This window comes from Phacochoerus africanus, chromosome 4, assembly GCF_016906955.1.
Source record: "Phacochoerus africanus isolate WHEZ1 chromosome 4, ROS_Pafr_v1, whole genome shotgun sequence".
In the NCBI taxonomy this organism is placed as follows: Eukaryota; Metazoa; Chordata; class Mammalia; order Artiodactyla; family Suidae; genus Phacochoerus; species Phacochoerus africanus.
Window position 1 is genome coordinate 89312711 of NC_062547.1, and position 19541 is coordinate 89332251.

Genomic DNA, 19541 nt, shown 5'->3' on the forward strand with positions numbered 1-19541 from the left:
GCTTTTCTGCTTTGAGTATTACATTTGCTGTGGGTTTGTCTTAAATGGCCTTTATTATATTAAGGTATGGTCCCTCTATACCCACTTTGGTAAGCGTTTTGATCATGAATGGATGTTGGACTTTGTCAAATGCTTTTTTTAAGGCATCTATTGAGATGATCATGTGGTTTTTGACTTTTCTTTTGTTAATGTGTATGGCATTGATTGATTTCCTCATCTTTATACTCTGTTCCCCTGGAGCGTAAAAGATGGTATAAGAGACACATGTTGGTAGCTGCTGGGGGTATTTCTCATTGCTCATTCCTTTGTGCTGTCCTGCCCAATTCCGTCTATTCCCAATCACTTTCCCTTTCTTCCCTTTTCCCTTGAGCACATGACTGCTGTCTTTTCATCCTTAAGTAGCAGTAAGTATTATTAATAATAATATCAATAGCTTACACTATGTATTAGGCACTCTCCTAGGGGCTTTATCTTTATTGACTGATTTCATCTTCGCAAACGCCTTGTGAGGGAGCTACTGTTTTTTTTTTTAATATGGTTTTCCAGGGAACCGAGGCAGAGAGGTGTTGCTAAGCCTGGGGTTACACAGTCAGTAAGTGGCAGAACTGGGATTTGATACAGACTTCCTAGCTCTAAGGTGTAGTCTCTCCGTTCTATGACTCTCCGCTCAGAACTTCTCAGGAAAAACCCACAAAGAAGCACGTTCCTTTTTCTTCCTGTCTGCTTCTGGGTTTCAGAAGGAGCAATGTTTTATACCACAGTTGACATTATTTTGGTTAATATCCCATGATTCTGTCATTTCTTTATAACGCGTATTACAGTTGGTATTTCTCTCTTGAGCAGTAAAGTTTCTGACAAAAAGCATGTGCACCTCAAACAAAGTGGCTTTATTTCTGAAAGTATTCCTTTACAAACCACAGTTCCATGTGTCCGGTAGAAAGCACAGGCCGTCCTGGCATGCGGTTATTCTTCTGGGACAGCATCTGAGGGGAGGTGAATCTTGGCTGGCTTGTTGAAGTGAGAATGTAGCCCAGGGCTGGGGGGTATGGTATGTGGAGATGGTTGTAAAAAGACCCAGGATTGGGATGGGCTGAAAGATTAAGGAGTAGAGGTTTTAAAATACTGCTAAAAGAGAGTTTATCCTTCGAGAAGAGTTCCAGGATCAAGGAAAAAGCACTGGGAGGTCAGGACTGTGGGCAGAAATGACGCCTTCTCTAGGCCCTTGGCCTTTCTGCCTCCATTCTCCCGCCCCTCCTTCTGTTTATCCCTTCCCTTTGGTTTCCCAAGTTTGAGCGCTCTAATCCTCTTAGTTTTCCTGACCTCACTGCAGATGGAAGTACTTGCCCTGTCAAGTTTGCCAAGACGGCCTAGAAATTTTTTTGATGGAGGCTTACTTTTTTTTTTTTTTTAAATAAAAACCACTTTAGGAGTTCCCTTCATGGCTCAGCAGTTAGGGAACCCAACTAGGTTCCATGAGGATGCAGGTTTGATCCCTGGCCTCACTCAGTACGTTCAAGATCCGGCATGGCCATGAGCTGTGGTGTAGGTTGCAGACGTGGCTCTGATCTGGTGTGGCTTTGGCTGTGGTGTAGGCCGGCAGCTGTAGCTCCGATTTGACCCCTAGCCTGGGAACCTCCATATGTCACAGGTGCGGCTCTATGAATCAAAAATAAACAAATGAATAAAATAAATACAGAAATAAAGTAAAAACCATTGTAAGAGAAAAAGTAAAACCAAAAGCTTAGAAAAAGCTCGAGAAAGGTTTAGAAAGACATGAGTTTACCTAGTGTAGACTCTTAACCTTTAAGCCTTCAATCTTAGTCTTTTGAATGGCAGCCACAGCTACCAAGCGTACTGGCCTTGGTTACTTCCTGGCCCTTAGGCTCCTCTGAGGTCCCATGGACTTTGCATAGTGAGTGAGGAAGTTCTGTCTTTCCTCTCACTCCCCAACATACCTGGGGCTAGTCCTAGTGTTTCTTCACTCAGGTTTCTAATCCTGTAGGGGCCTTGGCCCTAAATCTGCTTTGAATTTCTAGCCCCCCAGTGGTAACTTGGCTAAGGTCCCTGCACCTCTCTTTGGTGGGGAAGTGCAGGAGGGGAATCTTCTTGGTCTCTGCAGTCTCTGACATAAACTCTGTCTCCCTGTTGGTTTGATCTAAGGCAGACTCACCAGCTGAAATGAAACTGAGTCTTTCTCACCTCAGTTCACTGTTGCCCATGTGTCAGTATTAAAGGTTGCCATCTTTCTAAGGTGCTGTGTGATTGTGTCCACTCTATTCTCTGGACAGCAGCAGACTCCTCTTTTCTTCTTAAAAACTATTTCTTAGTTCTTACTGAATTTTTAAAAGTTGAAAATGAACGTATTGGCTCATGTAAGTGAAAAGCTTGAAGGTAGGCTGGAATTGAGCATGGCTGGATTTCAGGGCTCTAGTGTTTGCCCTTGTCTCCTGTTCTGCAAGGTGACAAGATGGCTGCAGTCACTCTGTTCCTTGGACGTCTCGTCTCCCAAGTCGAGGTCCAGGAAAGTGGACAAACATCTCCTGGGAGATCTTGTGTAAATCCTATAATCTGCTCTTCCCCTTTCTTTGTTTCTTCTTAATAAACAGTTTCCTTTTTAAAATAAGTAGTTTATTCTAATGGTTCAAAAATCTAAAACTCTTTTAAGAATGAAAATGAAAAGCTTTTCTTCCATCCCGTCCTTTTCATCATAAAGTACTTCTCTTTGTCTTATTTATACCGTTTGTCTTGAATTTTCTCTTGCCTGATAACATCTTGTCCTGTGCTTTCTTTGTATTCGAATTAGCCTAGTATATCTGTCTGGGCCGTTTTCTTTAGCCATCCTTTTATTTCTGATCTTTCTGAATTCCTTTAAGTTTTGTTCCTATTGGTAGTAGAAAAGGTTTTTCTTCTTCGTAATCCAATCTGAGGTTAATTTTCTTTAAATAGGCGAGTTGAACCTGTTTACATATGTCATTATGACCTATATTTTTTTTTGTCTCTTTTTTGCTATTTCTTTGGGCTGCTCCCGCGGCATATGGAGGTTCCCAGGCTAGGGGTCCAGTCGGAGCTGTAGCCACCGGCCTATGCCAGAGCCACAGCAACGCGGGATCAGAGCCATGTCTGCAACCTACACCACAGCTCACGGCAACGCTGGACCGTTAACCCACTGAGCAAGGGCAGGGACTGAACCCGTGACCTCATGGTTCCTAGTCGGATTCGTTAACCACTGCACCACGACGGGAACTCCCGACATACATATTTGATATTAGTTTGTCCATATTTTATTTTCAATTTTTATATCTTTGGAAGAATCTTTCACCCTATGGTCTGTTTTCCTTGCTGTTCTTCTGGGGTTATTCTGATGTTTCTGTTTTACTGGTTGTCTTTATAATTTGACATCATGTTCTTAAGTCTTCTAAGAATGTGATGATAATTATAAGCAGTAGTAACATTAATGAATTTCATACTAATTCTGATGTAAAGACATTGTAACTATGTTACATGATCTGTTTTATTCAGTCTCAATCTGTAATGCATTCTGTCCTCAGAGGACAGAACCACTCAAGCAAGCTTGTAACTCTTATTATTCTTCATCATCGGTAATAAACTGTCAAAAGAGGCCTTCAGTTATCCTAGAGTCGATTGTCAACCTTTAACCAGGCTCTTTTTATATATAAAAATTATGATTTCTAAAGTTAGCATAATCATAAAATTGGTAAGGTGATAAGCTGATATTTGGTCATAGCTGAACATTATCATAGTCTTTGCAGGTAGCCTGTTCCTTGACATCAGAGAGTCACCAATTTTATGTCCGAGTTGACATTAAAAAATCCTGAGTTGGAGTTCCCGTTGGGGCGCAGTGGAAACGAATCCGACTGGGAACCATGAGGTTGCGGGTTCGATCCCTGGTCTTGCTCAGTGGGTTAAGGATGTGGCGTTGCCCTGAGCTGTGGTGTAGGTTGTAGACGTGGCTTGGATCCCGCATTGCTGTGGCTCTAGCGAAGGCTGGCAACAATAGCTCCGATTAGACCCCCTAGCCTGGGAACCTTCATATGCCACGGGTACAGCCCTAAAAAGACAAAGATTAAAAAAAAACAAAACAAAACTCTGAGTTGGACACTCTCTCTCTTTTAAGTGTGGGCTCTACAATTGTGGAAAGTTTATTACCACTTAATTTTTCACAAACAATGTATTTGGCAACAGAGAGGCATGTGACATATGAAAAGGAGTTTTTTAAAATTAGAATTTTTTTTCTGCACAGCATGTGGAGGTTCCCAGACTAGGGGTCCAATCGGAGCTGTAGCCTCTGGCTGGTGTCACAGTGACAGCAACTTGGGATCCGAGCTGAGTCTGTGACCTACACCACAGCTCAGGGCAACACCAGATCCTTAACTCACTGAGCAAGGCCAGGGATCGAACCCGCATCCTCATGGATGCTAGTCAGGTTTGTTAACTGCTGAGCCACGACGGGAACTCCAAAATTTGAAATCTTAAAAGCAATCTGGCATGGCACACCCCATGTAATAACTGAGGCTCACTTCCTGCCCTTAGGCCTCCTGTCCAGCACAGCAGGGCTGTCGCCCTCCCAGAGCAGCGGAAGAGCACAGTCTCTGTTCAGCCTCCTTTCCATTCAGAAGGCTTCAGCCCCTGGTCACAACCTCACTCTAGGGTGGGAGGGGGAAGGTTTTTTTTTTTATAACTTTTTAGGTTCCCAGTCAATTAGATGAGCATAGTTGACTTCCTTCATTTTTTGAGTGAAAAGATGCTTACTGCTCACCTCTAATAGGACCTCTAAGACATAGACTATCTTTGGAGAAGATATTTTTTCCCACTGCCCCAGGGTATAATGGTCCAACAATGCCGCTGATCCCATTGCATCACAGTGGTAACTCCTGGAGATTTTTTTTCCACTTTGTACCCCAGCCCTAAAATGACTGCCCCTGTTGTTCATGTGGATGAGTGTTTTCCATCTGCAGTTTGCCTGTCAATCACTCCAAAATCCTGCTGAAAATGAAAATACCCCCTTTCCCCCAGCTTCCTTTGGAATTCAGAGTGAACACACTTGGGGTGTGGCATCTGTGCTTTTAGTGTATGTTGCGGGTGATTCTGATGTAGATATTTCACAGACTGCAGTTTGGGAAACCAGGATGGATGGTTCTCTGTTTAATAGAGAAATTTTACTAAAACCTAGTTTGACAAATTCTAATTGGGTATTACTATGCATACAGTGTTTCAAGTAGACTTTTGTTTCTAAGGTATAATGGATTGGGAGTTCCCACTGTAGCTCAGCAGTAAGGAGCCCAACTAGTATCCATGAGGATGAAGGTTCAATCCCTGGCCCCACTCAGTGAGTTAAGGATCCGGCAGTGCCGTGAGCTGTGGCATAGGTTGCAGACGGAGCTCAGATCTGGTGCTGTTGTGACTGTGGCGTAGGCCGGCAGCTGCAGTTCCAATTTGACCCCTAGCCTGGGAACTTGCATATGCTGCAGGTGCGGCCCTAAAAAGACCAAAAAAAAAAAAAAGTATAGTGGTTTGATTTTACCATCACTTTAATTCAGAAATCTAAGGAAACACAAATGAGAGATTTTACATGTAACTCCAACCAGTCTGTGGAAAAAAATGTTTACATGAGGGATATTGAATATACAGATTGCAGAATGTTGAATTTAACACTCTTGTAATGCTTCCATGAAAGCCTCAAGGATAACTGACAAGTCCATTTTTATCAAATTTAATGGGTTTCTAAATCCTTATCTGCTTCTCAAACAAAATGCTAATTAGAACAGTAATTGAGTTACCAGCTGCCTCTTGTGTTCACTCTAGCAACTTATACAAAAACGTTGTGGAGCTCATGTAAGGTCATTCATTGCTTTTTGAGTTGCTAAATAATTTTGCAGCAGGCTTCTAAAAATCCAGGTATTAAGGGAGTCTACTGGAAGATAAAAATTGATGAAAGATTTGCCATAGTTTTCTGATAGCCTCTCTAATGGATTAAGGTAGAAAAATCTTGTTCGCCACTGCAGATGGGAGAAAATCCTCTCTCCTAGATTTCTTCCTGAAGCAGCTTATGCCTGTCTAGTCTTGCAGTAGTAGAATAGAAAAAGCCTCTGGAGCTAGGTATGCTGGTACAGATCTTCTGGAAAAAGAAAATTAAAACACTAAGAAATCAAGTTTATAACTTTATTTAAAACAACACAGAACATCATGACAAGTATGGCATATTTTAGGAGTGTAAGGATCCTTCAGCATCAGAAAATGTGAATGATATCTTAGGAGATTAAGTGAGAGGGAACCATGTGATGATTTTAACACCTTTAGAAAGACTGTTAGGTAAGATTTTAACACCTTTAGAAAGACTTATTAGGTAAGATTCAATAATCCTGTATGACTAATTTTTTTTTCCAAAACTGAGGAATTTATCAAACCTTGGGCTATTAAGTCATTAATTCCAAAATGCTAGAGCAGACATCATACTTAAGAGTGGAGACTTTGGAAGCATTCCCATTAGTGTCAGTAAGAAGACAAGGGATGCCTGTTGGCATTTCCTTTGTCCAACACAGCCTGAGGGTCTTAGCCTGTGGTGCAATGAGATAGGAAAAAGAAATGAAAAACAGAAATTGTTTTGTCTCTCCCCATATGGTCTTTTTTCCTTCTTGCAGATGCTATTAGTGCATACAGAGACAATGCAAATAATGTTTTGCATCGTTGCTACATATTAAAATTTAGGTTCATGGACACCAGTGATAACCTTTCAGTAAATGTAAGAGAAGAAAGGATTCCCTTCATGGTGTTATTAATCTATAACGTATCTAAGAGTGAGCACAACCAAAGATGCAATACAATATAGAGAAAACTACAGAACATTATTGTTAAGTATGAAAGATATGAATAAATAGAGAACTTATGCCATCTTAATGCCATTTTTTCTCTCTAAATTATTGCAAATCTAGTCAAAATCCCAATAAAGAATTGAGACTTGATGAAATGAACCTGAAATTTATAAAGAAAATCAAAAGCCCTGGAGTTTCCAAGACAATCTTGAAAAGCAAGATAATGGCTTTGCCACAGATTCTGATACCAAGCCATGGAAATTACAGTACTGTGGTTGTGATACAGAAATAGACAAAGGATCAGTGAAACAGGATAGTAGCCATAAACAGGTTCACACGTGTATAGAAATAACAGAGGCCGCATTATAAAAGATGGAATAGTTTATAAATGATACTTGATCATTAACAGATAACCATATGGAAAATAAAAATGTATTTCTAACTTCAGATCATCCCCCAAAATAAATTTAGGTGAATTAGATTTGAAAAGCAAATCTTAAAAATTGACTCATATGTAAGAAACAATCAGAACTTTAGAAAGAGGTACCTCTATCTTTATGTATAAATCTTAGAAATATAGCAATTAGTCCAAAAGCATGTTGTCAGAGGATAATGTGCATATAAAATTTAAAACATGAAATGATACCATGCATTATGTAAAGGTGCTAAAATATATTGTAAAGTATAAAAGCATACATGTGGTAATAAAAGCCAAATTGAATGTACTGTTTGAAGGTGGTAGGTGAATATGACCACTTACTGTACAAGAGGGATGTATATTGGATGTACCTATATCTGTAATTTTTCTTTTTTTTTAATTTATTTTTTCCCACTGTACAGCAAGGGGATCAAGTTATCCTTACATGTATACATTTTTCCCCCCACCCTTTGTTCTGTTGCAATATGAGTATCTAGACATAGTTCTCAATGCCACTCAGCAGGATCTCCTTGTAAATCTATTCTATCAGTTGTGTCTGATAACCCCAAGCTCCCAATCCCTCCCACTCCTTCCCTCTCCCATCAGGCAGCCACAAGTCTATTTTCCAAGTCCATGATTTTCTTTTCTGTGGAAAGGTTCATTTGTGCTGGATATTAGATTCCAGTTATAAGTGATATCATATGGTATTTGTCTTTGTCTTTCTGGCTCATTTCACTCAGGATGAGATTCTCTAGTTCCATCCATGTTGCTGCAAATGGCATTATGTCATTCTTTTTTATGGCTGAGTAGTATTCCATTGTGTATATATACCACATCTTCTGAATCCAATCATCTGTCGATGGACATGTGGGTTGTTTCCATGTCCTGGCTATTGTGAACAGTGCTGCAATGAACATGCGGGTGCATGTGTCTCTTTTAAGTAGAGTTTTGTCCGGATAGATGCCCAAGAGTGGGATTGTGGGGTCATATGGGAGTTCTATGTATAGATTTCTGAGGTATCTCCAAACTGTTCTCCATAGTGGCTGTACCAGTTTACATTCCCACCAACAGTGCAGGAGGGTTCCCTTTTCTCCACACCCCCTCCAGCATTTGTGATTCGTGGACTTATTAATGATGGCCATTCTGACTGGTGTGAGGTGGTACCTCATAGTAGTTTTGATTTGCATTTCTCATAATCAGTGATGTTGAGCATTTTTTCATGTGTTTGTTGGCCATCTGTATATCTTCCTTGGAGAACAGTCTATTCAGGTCTTTTGCCCATTTTTCCATTGGTTGATTGGCTTTTTTGCTGTTGGGTTGTATAAGTTGCTTATATATTCTAGAGATTAAGCCCTTGTCCATTGCATCGTTTGAAACTATTTTCTCGCATTCTGTAAGTTGTCTTTTTGTTTTCTTTTGGGTTTCCTTTGCTGTGCAAAAGCTTGTCAGTTTGATGAGTTCCCATAGGTTTATTTTTGCTCTTATTTCTATTGCTTTGGGAGACTGACCTGAGAAAATATTCATGATGTTGATGTCAGAGAGTGTGTAATTTTTCTTTTTTATTGGCTGTGCCTATCGCATGTGAAAGTTCTAGGGCCAGCAATCAAATCTGAGCTGCAGCTACAACCTATGCCGGATTCTTAATCCATTGCGCCAGGCTGGGGATCAAACCTGCATCTCAGCATCGACCTGAGCTACTGCAGAGACAATGCCAGATCCTTAAGCCACTGCAGTACAGTGGAAATTCCAAAACTGTAAATGTTTTGATTGTAAAGAAATGGCTGAATAAATGAGGGCTTTTACACACTATCAAGTATTTCTTCAGCCGTTGAAAAGAATGAGTTGTAGCTAGGTTACTTTATATGGAGAGATTTTCACGAGTTACCACTTAGTGAAGAAAATAAGATGCGGAAAGTTTGTGTCGTCCCATTTTTATAAAATAATGAGTAGGTATGTATATGAGACACTTGTGTATGACGATATGAACACAAAAAAAATAAGGGAGGATTCCTTCTGGGCTGTTAATATGGGTTGGACGTGAGGTGGTTAGGAAAGGAGAGGAGAGGAGGGGAGGAAAGTGGGCAGTCGAACAAAGTAGAAAATGGAAAAAACAGTGCACTTCCAGCATGGATGATGATTTGATGATTTGTTTATGGACTTAGATCATTTTATATATATATATATATATATATATATATATATATATATATATATATATATATACACACACACATATATACACACACACAAACACATCATTTTATATATACACACACAAACATGCATATTTTTATTTTTTATTTTTTTTATTTTTATCTTTATTTTTTTGTCTTCTTCTAGGACTGCTCTTGCGGCATGTGGAGATTCCCAGGCTAGGGGTCTAATCAGAGCTGTAGCCACTGGCCTATGCCAGGGCCACGGCAACGCGGGATCCAAACCGTGTCTGCAACCTACACCACAGCTCACAGCAGCGCTGGATCCTCAACCCACTGAGTGAGGCCAGGAATTGAACCCACAACCTCATGGTTTCTAGTCAGATTTGTTAACCACTGTGCCATGACGGGAACTCCATGCATATTTTTAAAAGAGTGTAAAACCACTTAAATGAAGAGAGTTGACCTAACAGGAATTGATTATATTGACTAGAGGCTGTGGTAGAAGAAAGATTTAGCAAAAAGCCAACTAGACAAAGATGGCACTTCAAAGAAAGAATTTCTCAGTATTATATTCTGCTGTTAGTGTATTTAAACAAATGATGCAGTTAAATGGATGCTTTTCCATTTTTATGACTTTTGTATTTATTAAATTGACTGACCTTAATTTTGATGAGTTCTTGATAACAACATATGTGAAAGTACTCAGTGTGTCCTAAGTGATATAAAATACCAGTAGTAAAAGTACTAATGTTTTGTGAAATGTGGCATTTGGACAGGGAAACCTTAGATCTTTCTCTCTTTTTCTTCAGCTTGGGAGAGAGTAGGGACTGAGCCTTCATTGATTTATTTTGGTCAGACTAAGATCTAATATAGACAGTTCAGGATTGTGGCAAACTGTCTTCAAATTTTTCATTTTTTTTTTCTTTCAGTGTGCGGGATGACAGAATTCGAGTAGAAAGGATGGATAACATGTATTTTGAATACAGCCATGCTTTCCAGGAGGTCACAGAATTTTATGCAAAAGACATAGTTGATAACAAAGGTAAATATTTTAGGAGTTCCTGTTGTTGCTCAGCAGATTAAGAACCCGACTAGTATCCACGAGGATGTGGGTTGAATCCCTGGCCTTGCTTAGTGGGTTAAAGGATCTAGTGTTGCTACAACTGTGACATAGGTCATAGACACGGCTCAGATCTGGTGTTGCTGTGGCGTAGGCTGGTGGATATGGCTCCGATGGGACCCTTAGCTTGGGAACTTCCATGTGCTGCAGATATGGCCCTAAAAAAGACAAAAAAAAATTTTGTACATGTAAATGTCCTCAAATCTAACTGAGTTAAGATTTGGATAAAGGTGCAAGTTTGACGTGCAGTCTAATGAAAACCAGGTAGTTACCAATAAATAACTGCTCTACTTCATCCAGTTTCCACCACCACAGAGACACGGCTGCAGTGGTGCCTCTGATGAGCACAACTACTTCTTCCATTTGTGCTCATCAGAAGCACCACTGCAGCCGCCTCTTTGTGGCTAGGACCATTTAGTGATTTGATGTTTGCGACGTACTCATTGGGGTCTAACAGGTTAAGAACTGAAGAACTTTCCTTTTTGTGTCCCTTAAAAAATGGCTTATTTTTTGTTTCTTGCAATTTTCTAAAATGTCTGGTTAAATCTCCTAATGAAGGCTAGTATTTCTAAAAAGTCGATGGCCAGAATTAAAATACCAGAACCCTAGTGGCAGGATCTTACTATGTTGGATCACCATTTTTTGTCTAATTCATGATTCCTCAGCTGAGTATCTGTTTGGTCTGTTTGATTTTGACTGGTCATTTCTGCCAGTCGAGCTTATGTTAAGATCCATTTTTATCCTCTTCCACATGCTGCAGAGCTTTCACCATTAGACCATAGCTAGATTAGCCTCCCCTGACTTGCTCTCAGGAATTAGTGTCTTTTTTTTTGCTTTTTGCTTTTTAGGGCGTACCTGTGGCATATGGAAGTTCCCAGGCTAAGGGTCGAACCAGAGCTGCAGCTGTCAGCCTAGGCCACAGCCACATCAACCCAGGATCCGAGCTGTATCTGTGACCTCCACCACAGCTCATGGCAACTCTGGATCCCTGACTCACTGAGTGAGGCCAAGGATTGAACCTGCATCCTCTTGGATACTAGTCAGATTCGTCTCCACTGCACCACAATGGAAACTCCCAGGAATCAGTGTCTTAATGGCATTATCCCTTTTACTCTCTCGGTGCTTTGGCCAAACTGAATCAAGTCTGTGAGTGTAACCCACTTAGAATGCCAGTCCACAATATCACTAAGGGATCATCATACGCTCAACTAAAGACCAAGCTAAGTCACAAAATCACCATAAGCCATTCTTATCATCAGATTCACTTAGAAAGATATAGGAGAGAAAACCCAGCTTGCTGGTAGGGCTCTTTTGTCCTAGTGGGAGGAATCCTCAGCAGTCTTCGCAGCACTCCACAGAGCCACCGGGCACGTAAGTTCCCATCCCTCCTCTAGTGACAGCTCAGCTGGTAGGTGCAGGATCTGCCCTGGTTTAAAAGCCCCATGGCCTATAGGAAACCATATCTCTTGCTGGAATTTCTCCAAAGGATGCATCAAGTTCAGAGTCAGCGCGCTCAAGAAAGGCCAAATTTTACAATCAGGTGTTTATAATTTCTTGTAGTCCAGATGCAATTGACTGATTGCAGGTCATTGGTACCACACACAATGCTACTCAAACACGTTGACACACTATCAGGTTTCCTGGGGAACAGAGCTAAATAGTTAAAAGACGAAATTCTCAGGAGAGGGGAAAAGGGTTTTGTTAACTCTTCATTTACATCTTGGCTTTATAAAGAGCTATAGTTGAAAGTAATATATTTTATATTAGATTTGTAGAAGATGCTTTATAATTTTTCCTAAAGGTAGTAAAATACTTAAGGCAAAAAAAAAAAAAGTCAAAACGGAGTTGTGTATAAGGACAATGTCCCTCCTCTCAAATCTTTTAAGAATTTTTTAATGTATAAATCTACACATAAACATATATACATTGTTTTTTATATTTCTATGGTTTAGCTTAGCTTTATTTTTTCAGCTAACTTTTATTGACTGCCTATTTGAGGAATTGTGTCTATGATAAGGAATTAAACAGAGAAATTCCTGCCCTTCTGGAGTTTACAGTCTCATAGGGGGAGGTATATAATAAAATAGTGTGTGAAAGTGATAAGTGCTATAAAGAAAGTCAGGGAAGAGGTGAATTTTTAAATAGAAAGTTCTCACTGAGAAAATGGCCCTTGAACAGAGATTTGAACAAAGATTAAAGGAGTTAAGGGGGAGTTCTCATCATGGTGCAGTGGAAATAAATCTGACTAGCATCCATGATGTTGAGGGTTTGATCCCTGGCCTCGCTTAGTGGGTTAAGGATCCAGCGTTTTGGTGAGCTGTGGTGTAGGTCGCAGATGTGGCTTGGATCCGACATTGCTGTGGCTGTGGAGCTACTCTTGGAGCTACTGTAGTTCCGATTGGACCCCTAGCCTGGGAACCTCCATATGCCGAGGGTGCAGCCATAAAAAGCAAAACAAAACAAAAAACCAAAAAGGAGTTAAGGGGAAAACCATATGGACATGTGAAGAAACAGTGTTTCAGACAGAGACAAGTCAAGTACAGCATCCCTTAAGGACCTGCTGTATTTAGGGAATATCAAGGAGCCTGAGTGCTGAGACAGAGTAACTAAGGGGGAAGGTGAGCTCCGAGATAAAAGGAGATGGAAGGCAGATTGTGTAGGGCCATTTATTTACTTATTTATTTATTTTTTGGTCTTTTTTTGTCTTTTTAGGGCCACACTGACGGCATATGGAGGTTCCCAGGCTAGGGGTCCAATCGGAGCTGTAGCCGCCGGCCTACACCAGAGCCACAGCAATGTGGGATCCAAGCCGCGTCTGCGACCTACACCACAGCTCAGGGCCACGCTGGATCCTTAACCCACTGAGCGAGGCCAGGGATCGAACCTGCAACCTCATGGTTCCTAGTCTGATTCGTTTCCACTGTGCCATGACGGGAACTCCATGTAGGGCCTTTTAGACTCTGTTCGGACTTGATCTGCTTTTCTCAATGAGTTGAGAGATGTTGGAGGATTTGTAAGCAAAGTAGTCTACTGATTTGATGTACATTTTAAAAAAGGATTCCTTTGGCTACTCTGTTAAGAATATCCCGTAAGGCACGGGGATAAAGGAGGGAGGCCAGATGGAAAGCTGTTGCCATATTCCTGTTAAGAGATGAGAGTGATAACACAATTTTTTCTCTTCATTCAATATGTTATGTGTAGTTTTCCATGTAAGTACAGATAACTAACTGTAAGTCATTCTTATTGGTAGGTGCATAATAATCTGAATGTACTGAAATTTATTTAACTGATACCTTATTTGTGTTCAATTAGGTTGTCTCTAATTTTTTACTACTACAAAAGATTTTTCAACTCATCTCCTTGTATACACATCTTTAACAGGCATTTTGGAGTATTTCAGAGTCAAAGAGGATGTTATACATTTTGAAAATAATTGCTCTGTTGTTCTCCGAAAAAGGTGCATCCGCCCACAGAAAATGCCCTTTTTCTATGCCCGTGGTGTTTGTAATCGTGTATATTTTTTCAAAGGGTAATTTTAGGAGATAATGTTTAAATTATTATTTCAACAGTCATAAACTAAATTTTATTTAAGGTTTATTTTCAATAACGGTGAATAATGTTAGTAAAAATGTGTATTCTGTTTTTTAGGTTCTCAAAGTTTGTCTGGCATCATTAAATTAGAGAAGCCAGTTATTTGCTCTTTGGCTGCCATAATAAGATATCTCAAAGAATTTAACTTGGAAAAGGTGCTTTCCAAACCCAAGTGAGTGGCTTCTGAACAATAAAAAAGGGGTGAGGTTATATTAAAAAACATTTCTTAAATTGAACTTGGTAAGTACGACACTCAAAAGTTTGCCTGCTTTTGATATCAGATTGTACTCTGCGGCAAGAATGTGATCTTGTTGCTGAAGAATATCAAGATATTGACATAAAATTAATAGAAAGCTTAAGAGTTCTGTCAGTTTGTGTCCATGATAGCTTCTTAATGGTTTATGATTTGGCTACAAAACTGTGCTTCATACTAAAGCAGAGTTTATTGACCAGTAGTATTAAGCAGTGGTATTTAAAAGCACTCATAAAACTTCATTACTTTTCTTATTCTTGGTTTCAGTTCTTATTTCATAGACCATAAAGTTGGAGATAAAGAGGACAGCTGCTAACATAGACAGCTTTTGAAAAGAGTGATTAATTTGGTAGAGTTGAAAGATTGCAAACTGGCAAATGACATTCTAGGAAAATGCTTGTTTAAAAACCAGTAGGATAAAAAGACAGCAGAATAATTTTCTTGGCTTTCCGTATTCTACCTTCACTGGCCCCTTATCTTTGGGTCTGTGAAGAATTGCCCTAGGTCATATTGATCCTGGATAAGTAAGCTACTTTTTGTTCTGCAGAGGTGGGATGGACAGATAGGAGCTATCTCAGTAAAATCTCATCAGTACCAAGATTGAGAAGTCCTTGTCTAGGTCTATTTTATTTTTATTTTTATTTTCTTTTTGTCTTTTTAGGGCTGCACCTGCAGCATATGAAGGTTCCAAGGCTAGGGGTTGCATCAGCTGCAGCTGCCAGCCTACGCCACAGCCATAGCAATGCCAGATCCGAGCCGAGTCTGTGACCTACACCACAGCTCACAGAAACACTGGATCCTTAACCCACTGAGCAAGGCCAGGGATTGAACCTGTGTCCTCATGGATACTAGTCAGATTCGTGTCCACTGAGCCACAGCAGGGATTCTGTCTATGTCTATTTTAATCCCACCCCTAAAGCAATACACTGTTGAGACTTGTACTGATGCCCCAAGTATTTTGAGATATTTCTACTTTCATTGGTCAGAGGGCAGACTATGCTAAGCCCTCTGTGAATCCTGGTCATTGTTAGGAATAGAGTAAACTAGAAGAAGTATAAAAGTAAATAAATATAACAGATACTTTATTTTGCTTCTCAGGTCCGCAGGTGAGGCATGTGGAGGTTCCCAGGCTAGGGGTTGAATTGAAACTACAGCTGCTGGCCTACAGCACAGCCACAGCAATACCAGATCCGAGCTGCATCTGAGACCTACAGCATAGCTTGAGACAACACTGGATCCTTAATCCACCGAGCAGGTGCCAGGGATTGAACCCACATCCTCATGGATACTAGTCGTGTTCATTTCTGCTGAGCCTCTGCGGGAACTCCAATAGATACTTTTGAAAGGGCGTTTTCCTGGTGACTCAGCAGGTTAAGGATCTGCTGGTGTTACTGCTGTGGCTCAGGTTGTTGCTGTGGTGCACGTTTGATCCCTGGCCTGGAAACTTCCACATGTCATGGCTGCAGCTGAAAAAAGAGAAATGGAGTTTGAAAAGAGAGAGATGCAAAAAAAGATTGACATAGCAAACCTGATGAAACAACTCTCCTTTGAAAGCCCTACTTGCAAGCTTGACCCTAGACTGGCATCTGGGATGTTGGATTTGGGGAGGGTTTCCAGCATTCTCTGGTAAGAATGGCTCACTATTCCTAAATTGTGCAAACGGTATGGTTTATGCTCAGCGCCTTTTTTTTTTCTTCTGGGAGCTGGACTTTTGGTACACGGTAGGGAGAAGGTGCCTATGTGACCAGCCCCAGTGAAAACCCTGGGCGCTGAGTCTGTAATGAGCTTCTCTGGTGGACATTTCACTCATGCTCTCTCAACTCAGTGCTGGAGAAATTAAGCACATCTTGTGTGACTCCATCAGAGAGACTCTTGGTAGCTTGCTCTTGGTTTCCTCCAGGGTTGGCCGTATGTACCTTTTCCCTTTTCAGTTTTTTGCTCTGTAATAAATGATAGCTGCCAGTACACTATATGCTGAGTCCTATATGTTGTCCTAGTCAATCATTGGGGATAGTACACAGTCTTCTTACTATTTTTCTCTCTAATATGCCTATTGGCAGCATTTAGGAAGGCAAGGGTATTCATTTTAACTGCAAATAAATTAGAAGTGAATCTACAATAAAACTGAATTTTTATAATACATAATTTATAATTCATAAATAAAAATAACCACTTACAGTCAGACAATTGGTGACTATATGAACTCTGAAAACTACATAAAGGACTGTCTTCCCCTTTAGATTGCATATATAACATGGTAGGGCTTTTTGGTCTGTTTCTATTTTCAAATAATATGAACAACATTTAAATAGAATCTTTGTGAGCGGTTGATCTTTCGGATAAAGTTTGCACCTTTGCCACCTTTTGTTTAAATCAAAAAGATTGTTTTTCATTTTTTTCAAAGTAGTATAGGAAAGATACAGAATTTTGAATTTCTCAGGCAGTTTTCAGCAGGAATATTTTTCTCGCAGTATAAAACTTGAAAGGGAAAAAAGCGTCCTTTGTATTTTTGTTGTCTGAAATAGTAATGAAGTATTTTCCCATGTTACTTAGAAGATTTCTATCCAAGTTCACACAGCATGGATGCTAGCCAGGCATTGTTTATAAGGTTCGTTTCAAAGCACGAAAGTTTTGGCTTCTTCCAAAAGGATAATTTAGAATTGCTTGAATATTTCACATCAGCAATCATATACCATTGAATTCCTAAGGATGCTGGCAGATACAACCCTGAGTTCAAAAATGTATGTAATTCCTAATGGAAATAGGCCCTGATAAAAGGAAATTTTTGGTGTGTTTGGAAGGAAGAGCCCCAGCTCAAGAGAACATTATCAACCAAACATATGGGAAAGCCCAAACATAGTTAGTTCTTATAGTTGCTTGGTACTTACTGTTCCATAAGAATCAGTCCAACTTAATATTGCCCAGTGATTGATTTCTTTTATTAAAATCAATGCAAATGGAGTTGCCATGGTGGCTCAGCAGTAACAAACCTAAAGAGTATCCATGAGGATGTGAGTTCGATCCTTGGCCTCGCTCAGTGGGTTAAGGATCTGGCCCACAGTTGCCATGAGCTGTGGTGTAGGCCACAGCTATAGCTCTGATTTAACCCCTAGCCTGGGAACTTACATATGCCGTGGGTTTGGCCCTACAAAGCAAAAAATAAATTAAAAAAAATCAATGTAGATGTCAATTTGAAGAAACTCCTTGCTTCTCTCTGCATCTATTTTGATATTTAGATAATAAGGGCCAAAAGTAAACATATACTCAAGTCATTAATACTGCTCATGAATTTGATAACCTTTACTTTTTTTCTCTCTAAAGGTCTGGTGCTGTGAGCTAACTTAAGCCAATTTGGTTATTCAGTTACTGGTTTCTTTTTGAAATTGTAGATATTGGGATCCTCTGAGTAATTATATGTATGTGAGGGCCCTATGCTCCCTTCTCCCTCCACCTCCTGCCCTGTGCCGGGTTAAATGTTAGTCCAGACTAACTTCTGCCACATGGTTAGATATTTCTTAGAAAGATGGCCCAAAAGCATCATTATATTTAACTTCTTGGCTTTTCCAGTGTTTGGACAATGGCTTGCTTTTAAGACGTGCATTTAAGGCATGGTAGGAGCAGTATTTCACCTTTAGTTGGAGTTAGGTGACAAAACCCTCAGATAACTGATGAAGCAGGAGATGCTTTCAGAATCCTAACCCTCAGAGTATTGACACTTGGGTTTACAAGTTCTTATGAGGGTGAAGACAACTGAGCAGTATTTCTGGATAGTCTACACATCTTAAATACCACAAGTATCTTACACTTCTGCCTTTGGTGTTCATAGGAGACGAAGAAGGCTGCTGGACTGTAGGTGGTTTTATTTTTTTTTTTATGTTTTTTTTTTAAGCATCTGCACCTGTGTCATGAAATTCCTGGGCTAGGGGTCGAATTGGAGCTGCAGCTTAGGCCTATGTCCCAGTCACAATAACATCTGATCCAAGCTGCATCTGCGACCTGTGCAGCTTGCAGCAATGCCAGATCCTTAACCCACTGAGCAAGGTGAGGGATCAAACCCAGCATCCTCACAGACACTATGTTGGGTTCTTAACCCGCTGAGCCACAATGGGAAGTCTGGATGCTAACGAAGCTTCGCTCTAGTGTCTTTGTCTTACTAAGGTCTTCAAGTGTTCATGAATCATCCCTAGACTATAGTTTAAACCTGTCAGGAACAAGGGAAGTGATTGTTTAAACACCATGGGAACTGGTTAGATATCAACTCAAGAGTTCAGGCTATCCACTGTAAGCTTTTTTTTTTTTTTTTTTTTTTTTCCTGGTCTTTTTAGGGCCGCGCCCACAGCATATGGAGGTTCCCAGGCTAAGGGTCAAATGAAGCTCTAGCTGCTGGCCACAGCCACAGCAACACCAGATCCGAGCCACACCTGTGACCTACACCACAGCTCACGGCAACGCCAGATCCTTAACCCACTGAGCAAGGCCAGGGATCAAACCTACATCCTCACGGATACTAGTCAGATTCGTTTCTGCTGAGCTACGACGGGAACTCCCCCACTTCCAACTTGTATCTTTGACCATGAAGGTGTGCGAATTTCTGTCAGCTATACAGCAATTCACTGCTTGTTTCTTTCTGGAAATAGTGTTTTACATTTCATTACTATCTCATAGTGTTCTGCACGTGTTTCTGGGCTTTATGACTCAAAGGAAAACAAACCCAAAGTGGCCTCCCCATGGAAAGATGGCAGACCTTTGCTGAGCATCCGCTTTCTGCTAGGCTCTGCAGGTGCTGCAAAATATATAAAGCATGAATAGCCCTTGCCTCCAAGGAACTTGGATCTATTAATGAGAGCAGAAGAACATAAATTACTGTAACACAAGGCAAATTAAGTTAACAGTTGCAAGAAAGAGAGAATGGGCTACACACAGCTGCTATCAATGTTGCAGTTGCTTCCCTCAGAAAATCATTAACAAATCATCCTTTGGAAGCTAGATCAAACCTGTTGCAAATAAATTATACTGCCAAAGGACAGTGGGCAGTTGCTAGGCAACGTTCCTAATGTGCAGTAAGTTATTTGTCAGGTCTTTGGAACCTTAGTTGTGAGAGTCCTCTAGGAGTGAGGCATCTCCCCATGAGCACTGGCTCCTTGGGCTCTGATTTTAGGCTCTAAGATTCCTG

At 40.4% G+C, this 19541-nt stretch overlaps 1 protein-coding gene across 3 annotated transcripts in view; it reads left to right on the forward strand.

Annotated features, from left to right (window-relative positions):
* MSH3 (mutS homolog 3) overlaps positions 1-19541 on the forward strand; it is a 185169-nt gene that overhangs the window by 45958 nt on the left and 119670 nt on the right. For all 3 annotated transcript variants that reach the window (XM_047778198.1, XM_047778201.1, XM_047778199.1), the window contains exons 9-10: positions 10334-10446; positions 14173-14287. In XM_047778198.1, the coding sequence (XP_047634154.1) occupies positions 10334-10446; positions 14173-14287 (228 nt within the window). The remainder of the gene's footprint in view (positions 1-10333; positions 10447-14172; positions 14288-19541) is intronic.